At 35.9% G+C, this 17,058-nt stretch overlaps 1 protein-coding gene across 2 annotated transcripts in view; it reads right to left on the reverse strand.

Annotated features, from left to right (window-relative positions):
* The window catches only part of FBXL2 (F-box and leucine rich repeat protein 2), a 53,026-nt gene that overhangs the window by 23,259 nt on the left and 12,709 nt on the right, over positions 1-17,058 (reverse strand). For both annotated transcript variants that reach the window (XM_074541132.1, XM_014266238.3), the window contains exons 2-4: positions 15,650-15,711; positions 1,821-1,875; positions 280-354 (exon numbers count right to left, since the gene is read on the reverse strand). In XM_074541132.1, coding sequence (XP_074397233.1) covers positions 280-354; positions 1,821-1,875; positions 15,650-15,711 — 192 coding nt within the window. The remainder of the gene's footprint in view (positions 1-279; positions 355-1,820; positions 1,876-15,649; positions 15,712-17,058) is intronic.

Raw genomic sequence — 17,058 nt, forward strand, 5'->3', positions numbered from 1 at the left:
GGAAATGAGCAGGCTTGAATTTCTAGAGCCTTATATGTATATGATATATGAAAATCATCTGATACACAGCTGGCAACCAAAACTGAAACACACATCCAGGAAAAAAAAAGGCAAATACAGAGTTCTTTTTCATTTGCTCCTTCACAGTGCTATTTTTGTGATCTTAGTCTTTAAAATGTGTGAAAACAAGCACAGTATGCAGGGAACTCGAAATGGGCTATGCTCTTCAACATCTCAATTGGAATAAAAAATACCCTAAAAATGAAAAAAGACACTAACCTCTATATCCGTCTGGAAGTTAAAGAGGTCTATTCTTTGCCAGTTGCTTCCATCCAGAGCTAAAACATTCCATGCCTACAGAAAACAAATAAAGTTTATTTATTACTGCCACTGCCTGCTCCCTTCATTTTCCTCTCAGTAATGCAATTACAAACTTGACAATTTCAGGTAGCATTTGAAAAAAATTGTAGATATTAGTACTCATACATAGTTAAAAACATTGAATTTGAAGAAATTAATCTCAAATCTCCTAAATTGATTATACGTCAAAGGTTAACTTGTGGCTACAAAACATATGGCAAAGCAAGATATTAAATGCGAAGCACGTACACAGAAAGAGTTAACCCTCCACTCTTAAAAATCTTTTGTCTCCACTCTTAAAAATCTTTTGTAAAGTCTTCTAATTAGTTACTTTTGCTACATCTAAATGGAAAAAAAAATAGCTGCAGATGAGATTCCTTTCAATAAAACCACAGTTCCTCAACCTCACTAGTTACTATTCTGAGAAAACAGAAACCATTCAGAAAACTGCTGACTTTCCACTATTAGGATAAGGGCTTTCCTTTCCATCTGCTAAGTTACATGTACATGTTTGAGAGCTTGTCCTTCACTGTCAAAGCAATAGTTGTTCAAAGTAAAGCAGAATTAAGAAGCCAGAGAAACACAGATATGTGCAGAAAATGAGAAAAAAAGAATACCATATCCAACTGACAAGTTTTCAGAGAAAGATAGAATTTATTCAATCACTTTGCAGTTTCTTATGCAGTTTTATAGGTTTTAGATGAAACGTGATGCTACCTGACTTACAAGACTTACTGAAGTTGCAGGACAGAGTGATATGGGTAAAGAATGAAACAATTACACAATTACACATTAAATCAACCAACCAATTAAATCCCAAACCAAACTCAACTGTAAGAGGAGGAAGAAAAATATGAAATTAAGTTCATTTATGTTGTATAACAATATAGTTGATTGTATGCAGTTGATGTAGAAATGGAGTGTTATTCATTTTATTTCAAGAAGAAAAAATGAAGACAAGCTAAACACAAAAACTTAACATGCTTTCACTAATATCTTGCATGTACCTTTTTCCTCCACTAGTAGCCCATCTACTTAACATCCATCTACTTTTGTACTTGGAAAGAAAATGATGGATCTACTTCTTAGACACATGGTGCACATTAACCAAACTACACGGAATTTTAAGCAGCAATTACACCTGAAAAATAGCGTTATATAGCCACATGTTTTATAAAAAGCAAATGCCATTATGCCAAACTGGGCTTATTCCTTCTCCAGATACAGAGCAAACAGGACTGGATATCTTTTCCACAGCCTTTAGCCAGAACTCCCAGACACAGCATCCAAGCCCACATCTACGTACAAAACTGGGACTGCTGCTTATTTGCTTTAATAAGCTAAGAGACTGCGAATTTTTTTTTTTTTAACAGGAAGCAGATAGCAATGAATCCCATGATTTGGATGTAATTAAGAGAATGGCATAGGGAACAACAAAAAAACCCAAGAGAAATACATACCTTGGAAACTTGTGCACAGCGACACAAAGTAACTATGTCCAAGAAAGAAAATATTCTAGAAAGAAAGGGAAACAACTACAATTAAAATGTTTAATTATAAATTCCAACTACTGTATGTATTCATGTTCTTTGGTTCTATGGAAAGACACCAGTTACACAAGAAACAGGTTAACTGCTATATGAGTGTTTTACCAAATTATTTTTGGTTATTGAGACTTACAGAATAATATCATAGCTATCATCTAAAGACAGTCAACACCAACATATGAGAACCCAGCAGGTGCTGCTTCTGAAAATCTATTTTCTGTTCCCTCTCCCTACTATAACAGATAATTTTTTCTTCTTAATTCAGAGAAACTAGCTTATATTCCTTTAATTGTGTTACAATTAAAGAAATCATTTACACAAATACTGATGAAAATTTCAGAGGTTGGTGAAGAGTAAGAAACAGATAACACATAGATAAATCCAAGTTCAAGAATCTAAGTATTAATACAAGGGACAATGACCCAAATTTGTGAAAGGATTCACAGGGACTACCAAGTCTAATTTTTTTTAAAAAATTTACTCTACAAGAGACAACTACAGCGGAAAATTCAGATTTACTATTCTGATCAGGGAACCAATTTCTCAGGTTTGTCAACTCTAATAGTTTACAGAAAGAAATTTTTCACTGTCAAAATGAATTTTGCTAAATACTATTTCCAAGCACCAACGAAACTGGTTCAGAGAATGTTCTCAGTGAAAAAGAAATAATTAGCTTAATCATAAAATATAGATCCCATTAAAAATAATTTCCTATTACTGGGAATGAAAGCTATAAAATATATGAAAGATGTTCCTGTAATTCACTGATAAACTGCTACCTGATTGCCAAGGAACTTTTTCAGTGATCAAAATCATGAACACTCATAAGAACAATTTCATATTATAGTTAGATGTTAACATTGAGGAGCAAACAATTGGTAAGAGATGTGGAATTTAATCATGTAACATTCTGTTTAATGTTTTTCAAATGCAAATCTGAAGCTAGAGCTCAAAATGGATGCCTACATCTCAAGCACTGTTTTAGCTGTGGTAAGAGCTAAAAATGCAATGAAAGTACTTCTTAAACATAACAACCTTCTGGACATTTATTATGATCACTTCAGATAGTAGTCTTCCAATATTTCATTCGACACCTGGAAAGTTTTTCTTCTCTTCTTTACATTAGAGCAATATACTTTCTCAAAAAAACTAACAGTCAAGCAAACAGAAGGAAAGATGTTTTCAGAAGCCATGAAACAGTTTATAAAATCCTGCCAATAACATTTATTTTGATAGCATCTATTTTGACATTTGAACATCCTTTCTGAGGCCTGTCCACTTCAGGAAACTTAGCAGCATTGAATGCACACAGTACATAATGTGCTCAGAAAATCGCTGGACTGTTCAGGTAACACTGAAAAGTGTTCTCTCTCTTTTAAGAGCAGCATAAATATCAGCACCCTACCAGGAACCCTCTTCTGACATCACCTTCTCCCTACCATGAGGGAAATGTCAGCAGATGAGATTGTCAAGATTACACAAGAGAGAGCTGCAAAAGCTCCCTCACTTGCAGAAGCTTCCTCACAGAACCACTGTGAGAGTGGAACCTGAGGGTTATCTCAGATTTACAGAAGCACAAAAGACAGATTTCCATGCTATTTGTAAAATGAAAGAACTTGTGACACAATACTCTTGTTTAAATAAGAATGTGACATGCTTTAGAAGTGAGGTATCCAGTTCTACCAAAATAACAAACAACAGAGGAAACTGTAAAATGTTAAGGAAAGGGTTTTTATATACCCCCACCACTCTTGAGTTGTCTGGCAGTCTATCTTCACGTTTCATTGTTTATTGCTGTTAAGAGATTAACGCTGATGCAGGATTTCTGCTAAAAAAAAAGTTAAACTAAAACCAAATGGAGAACAGATGTATTTATTTTTGCTTCATTCTGTATGAAGTGACTTTTCAAAAAGTTAAAAATTGGAAGTGGGTATTCTATATTAAGAGAAGAAATATTTTAGCAAGTGTAAATATTTGTGATGCTTTTAGGGGTTTTTTTGGTTTTGTTCTAGAGAAGAACCTTTCCTGCAAGGCAGCCCAAGCTGTCCCCATCAAAACAGGTAACAACATTAAGATGCATTGCCAGCAATCAGAAGCACAATTATTACCCTTCACTTATATACAGTACAATAGGCAAGAGATGCCAGTAAGTAAATGCCTTTATAATTCCAAAGAAGCATCTTGCATATGTGCTTGAAAACACTTTTTTCCATGCTTTTCTATTTATTTACCCTCCACAATACAGTCTTTCATGTGTACCACTAACATGTCACTTGCTTGTCTCCTTGCAGTCCCACAGAATTCCCAGCAAATCCTTGCCAGTCAGGAAAACTGGTCAAGAAGGCACAAGACTCTGAGGTCTAAAGCCATTTCAAGTCTTTAAAAGACTTCAGAGTCTCTTTAAAGACTTTAAATGCAACCAACAAAATGAGATGGGAACAGACAGTGACATTGTCTGGCATTTGGGTGAAGGACCATCAGCAGACACTCGCAATTTTAAAAAGTGGAAAAAACTACCAAGCAGGGCAGCTGCTGGTTGTATAGCACTTCTGTCCTCTATGACCACAGCTACGTAGGTGGAAGCAGCCAGCAGCAGGATTCATTTCCACTTCAGTCTTTGGCATGTATTAACACAAGGAAATGGAAATGGAGTTAATAAATTCACAGTAACATTTAGGATCATGCGGTCTGAGCTCTAGTGTCCCAGGCTATTCAATTCTCCATAGTTCGCCTGTATTGAGCTCAAGAAGGAAAATACACTTACCAACACTTGGAGCCCTTCAAGCCTTTTCATCCCCAGGCACACACCACTCTGGACACGTGCCTCATGAGTTTGGCCTTGGAGACCTTTCAATGTTAACAGTCCCTGCAGCACACATCAGCTTCATGCCAAAGGCACAAAGAGTTGTACAAGCTCAGAGTTCCCCAACTCCCTCATGGCAAATGAGCATTTGGCTAAAGCCTAACTTACAGAAAAGGATCTATTCTTTATTTGAAAGTCTTCAAGACGCGGAAAATCATCACCTTCTCTGGTAGTTTGTTCCACTGGTTAATCACTCTGTCAAAATGTTTCCCTTATTTCCAAGGTGAATGTCTGACTTCCAGCTCTATGCTGTTTTCTACTTTTCTTCACCAAATTAAAGAGTGCTTTAGCAGTTCATACTTTATCCTCACCAAGTTTAAAAGTCACTTATTATGTCATCTTCAATTCCTATTTTAACAGTTGTTTTACTTCAGTTCTTTAAATCTCCTTTTCTCTGCCCATTACTTTTTCAGTATGCTTCTTCAAACGTAGACATCAGAAGCATGTGCAGCATTAATTAGTATCATCAAGGCTGTACACAGACATGAAGTATGATTTCATTATCCCCATTTTCAAAGCCATTTCAGGCCTTTTTGACACAGCATCAGACAAGAACCTTACAGAATCTCACCCATTTCTTGCCTGCTTAAAAGTGCTGCAGTTAGGATTCAAATGCTCCTACTCTGGAATTTGCTTGATACTCAAGACTCACCAAAACTCAGCATAAGAGGGCCACAGACCTTCTAGGTCACTTTTTTGAGACACTTTCACTTCAATTTATATGGTTCTGCTGACAGGAAGTGGTTATCTACAGTCTCCAGCATCTTCCCATGTATTTCCACATGTGCTTTTTTTTTTTTCTCTTGTGCTATAAATAGACTGCCCAACGTCTTTCCAAACACAGAGACAGCTGACTCCTAACATTGTTTCCTTCCCTTAGGGGCAACAGAAAGAAACAAGCTATTTCTCAAAACCCCAACACTGTACAGTGTACCTCTTACAGAGGAAGAGATGAATTTGTGCAAGAGTCAAACTGCTTCTCTCTTGCTTTTGTAAGACCCTTCCACACTTGATCACATGAAGAATAAGCTTTTGAAGTAATACCCCAGCAATTACTCATTGTAGATATTTTGATACAATGCTATAAGGATTGATAAAAAATGGGTAATGAGATGCATGCAGTGAGTATCACACATAGATACTTTACTTCCTAGAAATTCTGGCCTTAGACCCAGAATTTGGTATGACAGAAACATCAGGTAATTTCTAAAACCTTCATTAAAAACCTAAGATATGGGTTTGTTTACAACTGACTTGTGAATGGAATTCCACAACCAGAACTTTTGATTTTCATGCTGTTTATATTTATAGTGGCTTTGCACACAAGGACAATAACAAACTTTATCAAAATGAAAACCAAAGTAATAAGGATGAGAAATATCTCACTTAAGACAGCACATCAAGTAGATAACTTGCTTAGAAGATCCTTTCAACTTTGCCACATTGTCCAGTTGTTACAAAACATGCACACAACAAATCTGTTATGTCTTTCCCACTTTAGACTATGGATTTCCTACTGACTTGTACAATTCCTTGCATAGCAAATCTGTTCACACTAAAGTGTGAATACGGAGGAATAAAACCTATGTGCATGGAAAAAGTATCAGGGAGACAAAGTACAGCTTCCACAGCTTTGATTTCCTTTTTTTAGTAGTTTTTCTCAGCATTTTCTCCATGCATGCCCAAGCAACAGTGGAGATGGGCATCAGACACTCTTAGTTCACTATTTGTGAACACTAATTGAGTCTGAACACACATAGTGGCAAAGTCTGATAACCATCACAGAAACCTGTCTTTTATTTCTTCTAAAATGTCATACTTAGCAGATAGAAACCATATTCACAAATCTTTATACATGGAAGGTTTCTCTTCATCTTCTGTCCTCCATTTTTCCAAACATCCTACTGAGGTATGAGGCATCTCATGGTTAAGTGTAGTCCAAGAGTGTGTACAAACACTAGAATAAAAATATGCTAGAAAACATACAGGTAAGAGAAATAACTCATAGCCTTAATTCAGAAAAGCAGAATCTTTAATGAATATTAAGTTCAACAAATAAACTTCTATTTATATTATTAAATTAGCAAAGTTAATGCTAGTGTACTTCTGAACTTCACCAACTTTGCAGCTAAATCCTGTAATACCTCATTCAATAAAACTATGAAATAACACTTGTCCTGGAAAGATAAACAGCGAGGCACACTTAAATCTTAAGAAATTTGACTATTCTCTATAAAAAAACAAGTATATTATCTGCCAGGACTGTTTCAATAGCAAAAGGCTGAGGAACACCAATTGCTACACAAAGCTCACATTGACTCATCTAACGCAGGTCAATTATTAAAACAAACCCATTTTCACTGTGGATGAGATATTTTGTAAAGTAAAGCACTTCAACTAGGAACTCTGTTATGTGCTCCAAAACTCTCCAGTAATTTAACTCTGCTGTTTCCACTTGTAAACAACTCAGATCTTTCTCAGGTGATCTCCATAGAAAGTCTTACAGTAAAAATGCAAAAACCACTTCTTTACAAGCCAAACCTCCTTTTCTTTCACCAAAGTACTTATTACTACAGAACATTGACATAAGTATTGGCAAATGCAAAATACTAGGCTAACTACAGGATGTCTGACATCTATTTTCCATTGCAACAGAAATCAGCTTTTCTGGATTCATTTTAGAAAGGACAGCATCTAACCTTTTATGGTCTACATGTTACTTGCAAGACAAGTGGATCCTATTATTCATGCTTTGAAAATGAGTTTCATTTATTTGTAAAGTATGATCAAATATAACAACACAACAGCAACCTTTTCAGATACACTCAGTATCTGAAACAAAATGCCCAATGATAAATTCAAAAAGGGCCAGTTCTGTTTAATTTTCCAGCCTCAGCTAGTCTATAATTTTTTAATATAGATTTTATTTTTATGAAGTGATTTTATGAAGTACAAATTTGGCAACTAGAACACATCTTACTAAATAAAAGCAGTCAGCCTAATGATTAGTTCATAGTGGTTTAAATTGCAGCCCACAGCCCTAATACAACCCACTGGCCATTCCAACTATCCTACAGTCTCTTTTTTCTCAGGAGTGAAGGGATTATAATCTGGGCACCAAGCAGCCAAAAATCCACCATACCCACCCTGCACATTAGTGCCAAGCTAGAGAAGTGGATAAATAACATGATGCACTGGTGACATGCAGTTTAGGGACGCTCCATAAACCACAGGTGTTCTGTGCCTTGGTTAGTTGCTGGAGTAGGATTCAGTAGATCTGATCCAAACTGTAGCTCTGCTACTGGCCTGGAGGATGACCTTTAACAAAAGACTTCTCTTCCTGATGTCTGTGTTTGCATCATGAAAACACAGATAATAATGTTCACCTCTTCTGTAAGTACTTCATGAATTACAGACAAAAAAGTCTCAGGTATTTTTATGTATGGTTTTCTATTTAAACTGTCTAGTATCAATATTTAAGAATTTTTTTTTTCTTTTTAGAAAGCAAGAGTATCTTTTGACTGCCTTTTTGTTCTTCGATGGCACTTTTCACATGGAAGTGAGGAAGAACATTTCCCCCTCTGCCTACATATAAAAACCAGACTGCACTATATCACTAATACTTCTGAACATTTAGTTCTGATAATGAGCAAATTAAGAGACTGAGTTTAAATAAACTCCAGTTTCAAGGTAAATAAAGCCCTACACTGACTTAAGTCATCACTAAATATGAGATTCCTAAGAAAGGTTTAGTAGCAAATAAAAGAAAAAATGAAACAAAATAAATGGTAAAGTACAATTCCAAAGGTTGTGAAAATCACTGCTATATTCCTTTCAGCTGTTACTCCTCCTTCAAATACTTATTTACTTTTGTTTTGTTTGTTCCAGTGTGACTAATCCTTTATCACAAGCATGTTCTTACTGAGAGATAATACTTGTAACTTGAACCAAGTAAAGCCAAAGCACTTCATTTATAAGGAAGCCTCAAGCAGAAACATTAAAGAAAATATTTGCTTTTCAAAATTCACAAAGTTTACTTAGCACCTTGACACAATAAAAGCCCACTTCCATTTCCACACCTCCTCTTCCTCATTAACACAGTATACAAGAGCACTAGTGTGAAATTTTCTGCATCTGTACTTCAAGCCTCTCACTCACATTTTTAAAGGAATTCCATCTGAAATATCGCTGCCCAAAACATTCCTTTTTGAGCTTACACTGGCACTTGTTTGTGAACAAAACCAAATCACTTAAAAATACAAAATAGAGGATGGCAGCTACCTACTCCAATTTCAAACTGAATTGTTCATATAATCATTTACAAATGTTTAGTATGTCATACAAAGAAGGCAGAAAATGCATACAAAGTGCCGACTGGTGAGGCAAAGAACTGAAAAATATAAACTTGCATCTGGAACTGATCTTGGTAAGAATTTCATAAGCAGACAAACAATGCATGTAGCAATGTAAAAGAAAGGTCAACATGAGACCTTCTCCACATTCTGAAGGGGGTATACTGACCACCAAGCATTGATTAAGCCTTCATTTTCTTCAGGCAGAGCCCAAATTCTGTCCTGAACATGAGAGAAGTCACTGGGAAGTTTTAGAACACTATCCCTCTTCAGAATAAAAGGAAATTTTTCTTTAAAAAGCTGATTAATGAGAAAATTGCAACTTACTGCATTGTCTGTGTGTATTTGAAATTACAAACACTACCTTGAAGTCTGAAGGAACAGAGAAACTGACTATACATTGTAACATTACATAAATCATGTTATAACAAAAATAGCATTGATAATGTGATGTGATATTGTTTTTTAAATTGCTGCCAAAGTACATAAGGATTCTGAAAGAACCCTGTATATCTTATATAGTCCGAAAATAATTATAATTCTGTTGTTTTTCTAGCTAAAGATCAAAATATTTAACCAATTTCCAAAGGCTTTATCTTGTTCATGACCTGTGCCTGTGGCTCATTCAGATCATTTACTCAATGTAATTTCTGATCACTTTTTGGGAGGTAAGGACCACTGGAAATGAACATATGACTCCACAGAAGTGAGTCAGGATTTGCTATTATGCTGTCATCTGTTGCATTGTTCCTGCTTGCTTCTTGTCAGTGTTAGTCTCCACATTTCTAGTTAGCAAATATTTAAAGGATACTCACACCATATTGAATAGTGTGAATTAGTGCTGCTCTGCACTAATTGTTTGGACAGATGTACTTCAGGCAGGTTAAATTAAAAGACTTAATGAAAATTACTTGTTATGAGGCAATATTAGGATTTGCTTTACAAAAACCATAGGTTTGTGAAATATACAGAAGAGAAGTCTTACTTTCATAAGAAATAGAATCCCTTCAGTTTAAAATCTGTGAATAGTTTACATACTTGCATCAATTTGGCTCTTTCTAATTCTAAACAGTTTAACGGTAATTGTTTGGCAGACTACTATAGAGGACTTTGAAGACTTGCAAAACACTCTAAAATCAAAATAAAAGATTGGATGTGCATTATAAAACTGGACTGTTTCCCTGAGACTGTCAAACACTAAGCAACAATCTCAGCTATTCAGGGTGAAATATTTCCCTATTTAATTATACAGATACTTGTGGAGGGGAAAATGAATCATGTCTGAGATGACAGATTGTTTTTTCCTTTCCCCTTCAAAACACATATATTGGTTTTCTGCTTACAAAAATCTTACCAACCAAGAACTGCTCCAGACAAAAGGTTTATATTTTTCAGGTCTCTGACTCACTAGTCAGTACTCTGTATGCTAAGATACAGCAGCCAAAGTTTACAGCAATTGTGGGCCATCCAAGTACCTCCAGGTCCTAGCTAAGAAATACCCATGGCATTAGGACAATTTCTTATTGTAGCCTTTGCTGTATGTCTTTTCTATTTTCCTCACAGTTAAGCACACAGATGGTAAAGCATCACTTCAAATCTATCAAATACTATGTTTGACTTCACCAGTTTTAAGCTTACAGTAACTTTTTCTCCACAGCAACGAACACACTAAAAGCTCAGCAAAAAGCAGCATACAGTAATAAAAACAAAAAACAGAAACATGAAAACTTTATTATAATGAAAAACTTCACCAAAACTTTATTACATGAAAACTTCAACTCTCAAGCTGCATATTATTGCCTCCAAGAAGTGCTGCTGCTGGAATGCCACTCCTGGGTTCCTCTCCTAATTTCAGTCCCAAAACTTTACTTTTCCTCTTCTAAATCTGATTGACCACTCAAATTTTGAGACTGATAGCAAAGATCTACTTTTAAGTACATGCACCCAAAAAGTATGGCTTACAACAGAACTCACAATACTTTCTATATTTGAGGTATAATTTATGAAGTTGGTACTTTGTAGGCAGAAAGGAACTGAAAATGGTTTAAGCAGCTGAAAGGGACAAACATCTCTGCTCCTTAAGCTTACTACTTTTGTAAAAAAACTTACAGTTTTCACAGAGCATTAGTAGGTAAAATACAAATCAACAAATGTTTCTCATCTTTCTACATGCCAAAAGAACTGGCTGTATCTGCCTTTTCAAAAGTGCTTGGTTACTTTTTATCAAGCCAAACAAAAAAAATCAGGACATTCTAACATTAATTACATAGACTTCATTTTTTTGGTTTCAATTTATTTTCAAATGCACACTGTAACTGTAATAATCCACTGTTTTAGGGTTTTTCCCCAGCAATTAAAAAAAACCCAAAACAAACAAACAGGAGGCGATTTAAGGCAGTGAGATCTTACTAGTAAAGTTACCACTAAAATTGTACTAGCCTGACTTGATTTCTCATTGTTCTGATGACAGGTCAGTGTTTATGAATTTCAGACACCAATTCAATTCTACAATGAATGTCCTGGTTATTCAATTGACACTTTCTCATAAACATATAGGTTAACAACAACAACAACAAAAAAAAGCTACAATCATCCCAAACCTGTTTCAATTGCACAATTTATAATACCACCACACAATTCTTAAACATCATACAAATGAGCATTTATTCAGCCTTTTACTCTTGCAATATGTAACAGTAGAGGGGAATGAGCACTCCTTGCCAACTGGCAAACTAAAAGCACTTCAACAGCTAACAGGGATGATAATTTTTCCTTTAGCCTGAATACTCCAAAAAAGTTTTTTTAGAAGCAGACCATTTCTTTCACAGGTAAAAATATACTCCAATATTACAAATAAAAATGAATGTCCATAAACCAGAAAAAGTTACACATTAAATACCTCCCTTTCTCCACTCCAGCTATACCACCAACCTCAAAATATAACTGGCCCCTCCAAACAAGGGTCTTCTTCAAAAGCACCACTGTCCATTTAATCAGATATCCTCCTCCTCCTCTGCCCAGTTATCTGAGTCTGCTTGAGAAAAAACAAATAATCTCTCACTTCTTATCCTTCCAAACAAGTTTTGTGCTTGGGAAGTTCAGGGTTTCAACCATTTACTTAGAAGCACACTAGATACTCCACAGAAAATGTGCAACAGACATGACACTGGCTTGAAAACCTTCCAGTATAATTCTGGTTGTTACATTAGTAATTGCAATCATAATATTAAAAGTGATGGTGATGATGATGATGAACTGCAGTAAAAGATCAAGCAATAACTTTGTTCAACTTTAGAGTATGCAAGTATAGCAACTCTATTCTATGAATAAATTTCAAAGTGGTTTTATTTTTTAAACCTACCATCAGGAAAAAGTTTTTCAATTTTAGAGGAAAAAATGGGACTGACTGCTTGTTATAGCCAGATTACATAAATTTAAATACTTCATGCAAATGAGAACAAGACCAATTCTGGAAATAGAAGAAATTGTGTTTACATTTAATTTCCGGTATTTGTAACAAGATATTAATTACATTTTTTCCACAAGTCCAATAGGGTTTTTTAAAAGTGGGCTGTAATGCTAACAGCTTTCATACATATCTGATACAAGCAAGAAGCAAACTAAGTACAGTTGATAACACTTTCAGTGGTATTTACTGTTCAGTTCCAGCTCTCTGAGCAAAATGTTTCCACTGCAACTGGTTTACTCTCCTTTTAATTAAAAGGTAGACTGCAGAGCTAATAAAGGAAAAACAATTAGAATATTAATTACACCTAGTGCAGCAATATTTAAGCTCTCCTGTCATTGTCTTGCCATAGGGCAAGGCAATTTTAAAGCATGTTGCAGCATGAACAGATAATGTTTCAGGAGTCCAAAGGCATTCAGACTCAGGCTAACAACAGCCTTTAGGTGAAGGCTCATAAAACAAATTCCCCACTGATAAAGCTTTAGACAGGCAGGTCTGTGCCCTGAAACTTCCTTAGACATCCACATCCTGCAGGGATCAGAACCCAGATGCATAGATGCATGTCCGTCTCTCTGACATGCTCTGCCATTGGCCTTGTGAGTTTGTCCCTGCAGCAGTACAATTTCAAAAGGAGATTTACAGAGCACCTCTCTCACACTTCTCCTTTCATTTCATTTCAAAACCCTGGTGATCAGCACAGTCTTGTGGGTATAATGAAACATGCACTTTATTTCTCTCTGGCAGAGCAGACCCATGAGATCATCATGTTCTTTATGGAGAAAGCTGACAGTCCCAGTTCAGTTTCTCAGATCATCAACTCTTCCAGCTACATCTGCAACACTACTTTAGTAAATCACCATGCAATTGCAAAAAGGACACTTGTGCACAAAAAATAGATGCTTGGCTGAATCAGTTCTGTGTATGCTTGGCCTGGGATATTTTATGTTCTTGTTCCAGCCCCACAAAGCCTTTCAACCATGCAAAAGGCTTCTTTAGACACGGCTGTAACAGTGTACTGGCAGGGATTAGCTGCACCACTTCCTCAAATCCAAGATAAGCCTCAAGTTGCTTTGTACAAAGCTAACTTGAATATAAGAACAAACAGCTAAGCCACTGGGAGAATCTAATTACTTGGACTTGTTTGTTTGGATTTTATTCCTGCTGAATTCTTTAAAATCAGAGAATCACAGAATGGGTCAGGTTAAAAAGGAACACAGAGGGTCATGCAGTTCAACCTCCCTGTTCAAGCAGGGTCATCCTGGAGCACATGGTACAGGATTTCATTCAGATGGTTCTTGAACATCCCCACTGAGGGAGACTCCACCACCTCTGTGGGCAATCTGTTCCAGTGCACGGCCACCCACAGTGAAGAAGTTCTTCCTCACATTCAAGTGGAACTTCCTGTGTCCCAGTTTATACATGTTGCCTCTTGTTCTATTGCTAGGCACCACTGAGAAGCACCTGGCTCCATCCTCTTGGCATCCTCCTTTCAGGTACAGATAAACATTAATGAGGGCTCCTCTCAGTCATCTCTTCTTGATGCTGAACAGACCCAACTCCCTCAGCCTCTCTCTTAGGAAAGATGCTCCAAAAGAGATTCTTACTATCTCAGTGCATGATACTTTTCACTACTTAAACCATATAAACAAATTATAGTAAATTACAATTACAAGATACTTAGCATCCATAACAGTGAAAAGGACAGTAATTTCCATAAATACTGGGGAGTCCTAATGCTTGAAAAGAAGGGCTTGCAGGTCATGATTTTTAGCTAAGGAGATAGCATCCTACATTGACTTTTATCTTGTGGCTCATGTGTGACATTGAGTTCAACAAAACAAAAGGTATGAGAATTCCTGTTCAGGGCATCCTTAAGTGACCGTCTCTTTTAATCACATTTTCTAAACAGTTCCAAGAGTCTACAGTCTGCCACCACATGGAATAGATCTCAACAAAAATGAAAAGCCTTTTAAAATTCAATTCCTTTAACAACAGTCTGCTTTTTAAATATTGTTGCGAGAGCACTGTGATAGTCACAATGATTTCAGGAGCATTTTCTTTGAGTGCAAGATGCAAAATACCATTGAGACATTCTTCCACTTCAAATCAGACTAAAGCAGCGACATACACACAAGCTGACTCAAACATCTCTTCAGTATATTAAGAAAAAAATCATCAGCTCAATTTTAATAACACCACTACTAAAAACTGTAATTGCACCATCCTAACCAAATATTTTTTTCCTTTTTTTTCCTTTCACCTTAAGGATTAGCCTGTAACAAATCCCCTCTGTAGGTACAGAAGACGTTGCTGACCTGGTTCAGTTCCAGCTCTGCAGTGGCCACATCCAACCAAGCAATAGCTCCACATTTGGCAGTTGGCTTATTCTATGCATGAAATCAACTTTCAACCATATGAGAGCATGAAGACATCCACCAGTCATGGGCTGAACTTACTGATCTTGGTCTTCTAGGCAGCTTTTGCAAAGATGATCTACTCACACACCAGCAAGCTGATAAAATTTATGAGTAACCCAATGGCTACAGTAAGAAAGATCCCTCTGTTGGTTCTACCTTATACAACACAGACTGGCAGTAATGGTAATAGATAGAGTTTTTCACTTTATTATTTAGATAGAGCAGTGACTTTTTTGGAAGCTCTGTCATTGAATTTTTATTTTATTTTGTTATAATAAAGTTCATGGTACAAAGAGTGTGAGCTACATTAGAGAATTAGGCTCTTCCGATGGATATAAAACATTGAGAGTGTGGAACAGCTGACTACTTGGTACACCAAAGTTTTATGGTCATTTTATTTCATTTCTTTTTCTGACATACAAGTCAAAAATCACAACTAAATTACATCTTCCATGGTACAGTATAACTTGAACACATTAAAACAAATCAAGGTAACAAGGTCAAGAATTCCAAGAACTAAATCAGGTGTATTACTTATTTCAAGAGGATTTAAGAAAGAATGAACAGCACTTGATAGCCTGTAAAACCCATAATCAACATAGAATCCTCAGGTTTTAACTCCTTAAAATGTTATGTACAATTACCTTAACAGAAGTTCTTTGGGTAGTTTTTTGTTAATAAGGGCTTCATCATTATTTGAGAAAACCTAGAAACAGAAAGAAAAAACACTATTTTAAAAATCAACAAGAAAAACATCTTTTAAAGAGGCTATTCACCTTCCGCTCAGGTGCTTAATTCTCTTCAATTACTGTTAATATCAAGTTTTCAACATTTTAGTTGTCAATACTATAAAATTATTTCAATGTACAGAACAAAGCCACACCCCCATATACACCTGCCCTTCCCTAGTGCTCATTTAACCACACAGAAATTGTGGAGCAACCTAATAATTATGAAGCACGCACACTTACACGGCACAAAGAATTATTTCAAACAGTAGGGAAACTTCAAGCAAGACATGTACAAACACACAGTGGCTGCACAGTCCTAAAACTGTCCCATTACAAAAAAAACCCCTGGACACTTCTCAGTTATTCAGGTCCCTCCTTTCACCTTCTACAGTGCAAATACTTTGGCCCAGGCATGTGAATATGGATAAAATATAACTATCTGTACATTTAAAGAATTTAGTGCCACAGATAGGGCAGCAACTGCTATGTAAGCAAAGTAAGCAGATCAAAAAATGCTACAAGAAAAATTGAAAATACCTCTCACCCAAACTTTATATAATTAATACTTATCCTAAGAGGGAAAAAAAAAAAAGAGACTAAAAGAAAACACCCAAGGAAAAAAGCAGGCAATACTAAAGTTATATCGTCAACAGCTAAATAGAAAGACTAAAACAAAGATGCTGACCAGATTTACAACTTAGTCTAAATATTTAAGTTTGAGAAATTTTACCACTGGAACACAAGCACTAAACAAAACAGAAGGTGAAATGGAATTTAAGGAGCCATAGCAAAACTGGAAGATGTCAAAGTCACAAGCAATCATTTCCTGTGTAAAGAGAAGAGCTTTAGGGAGTTCATTTGCTGTCCATAATACCAGAAACAAAGAATAGGGAGAAGGATCCAAACCAGATGAGTTTTCTGAACACTAAAAGGTAAACATGAAAATCACACAACACATTAAAACAACTGGAGGAAATCTTCTCCCTTTATTAAGCATATGCTGTTCTTGACATCAGGATATTGTTGTTCATCCTACTATCCATATACATTGAATACTTGGAAACTATTTGCTTTGCTTGTTTAAAAAAATGAAAAAGAAAAAAGGTCCACAAAAGCAAAGAAAGAAAAAAAAATGCTGAATATAAGCTTAGTTCTGTCTTCATAAAGGAAGGGAGACAGCAAAACTTACACACCTGGGAATTTTGAAAGTATCTCCCCAAAAATACTGTAAGATTTGAAAACTTGAACTTTCTTCTGGCTGCTGCCAAGAACCTTTTTTCTCTTCCAGTACATCCTAGACTGATTTTAAGTTTAACTGCATA

The sequence above is a fragment of the Zonotrichia albicollis genome, chromosome 1, assembly GCF_047830755.1.
Source record: "Zonotrichia albicollis isolate bZonAlb1 chromosome 1, bZonAlb1.hap1, whole genome shotgun sequence".
Taxonomy (NCBI): domain Eukaryota; kingdom Metazoa; phylum Chordata; class Aves; order Passeriformes; family Passerellidae; genus Zonotrichia; species Zonotrichia albicollis.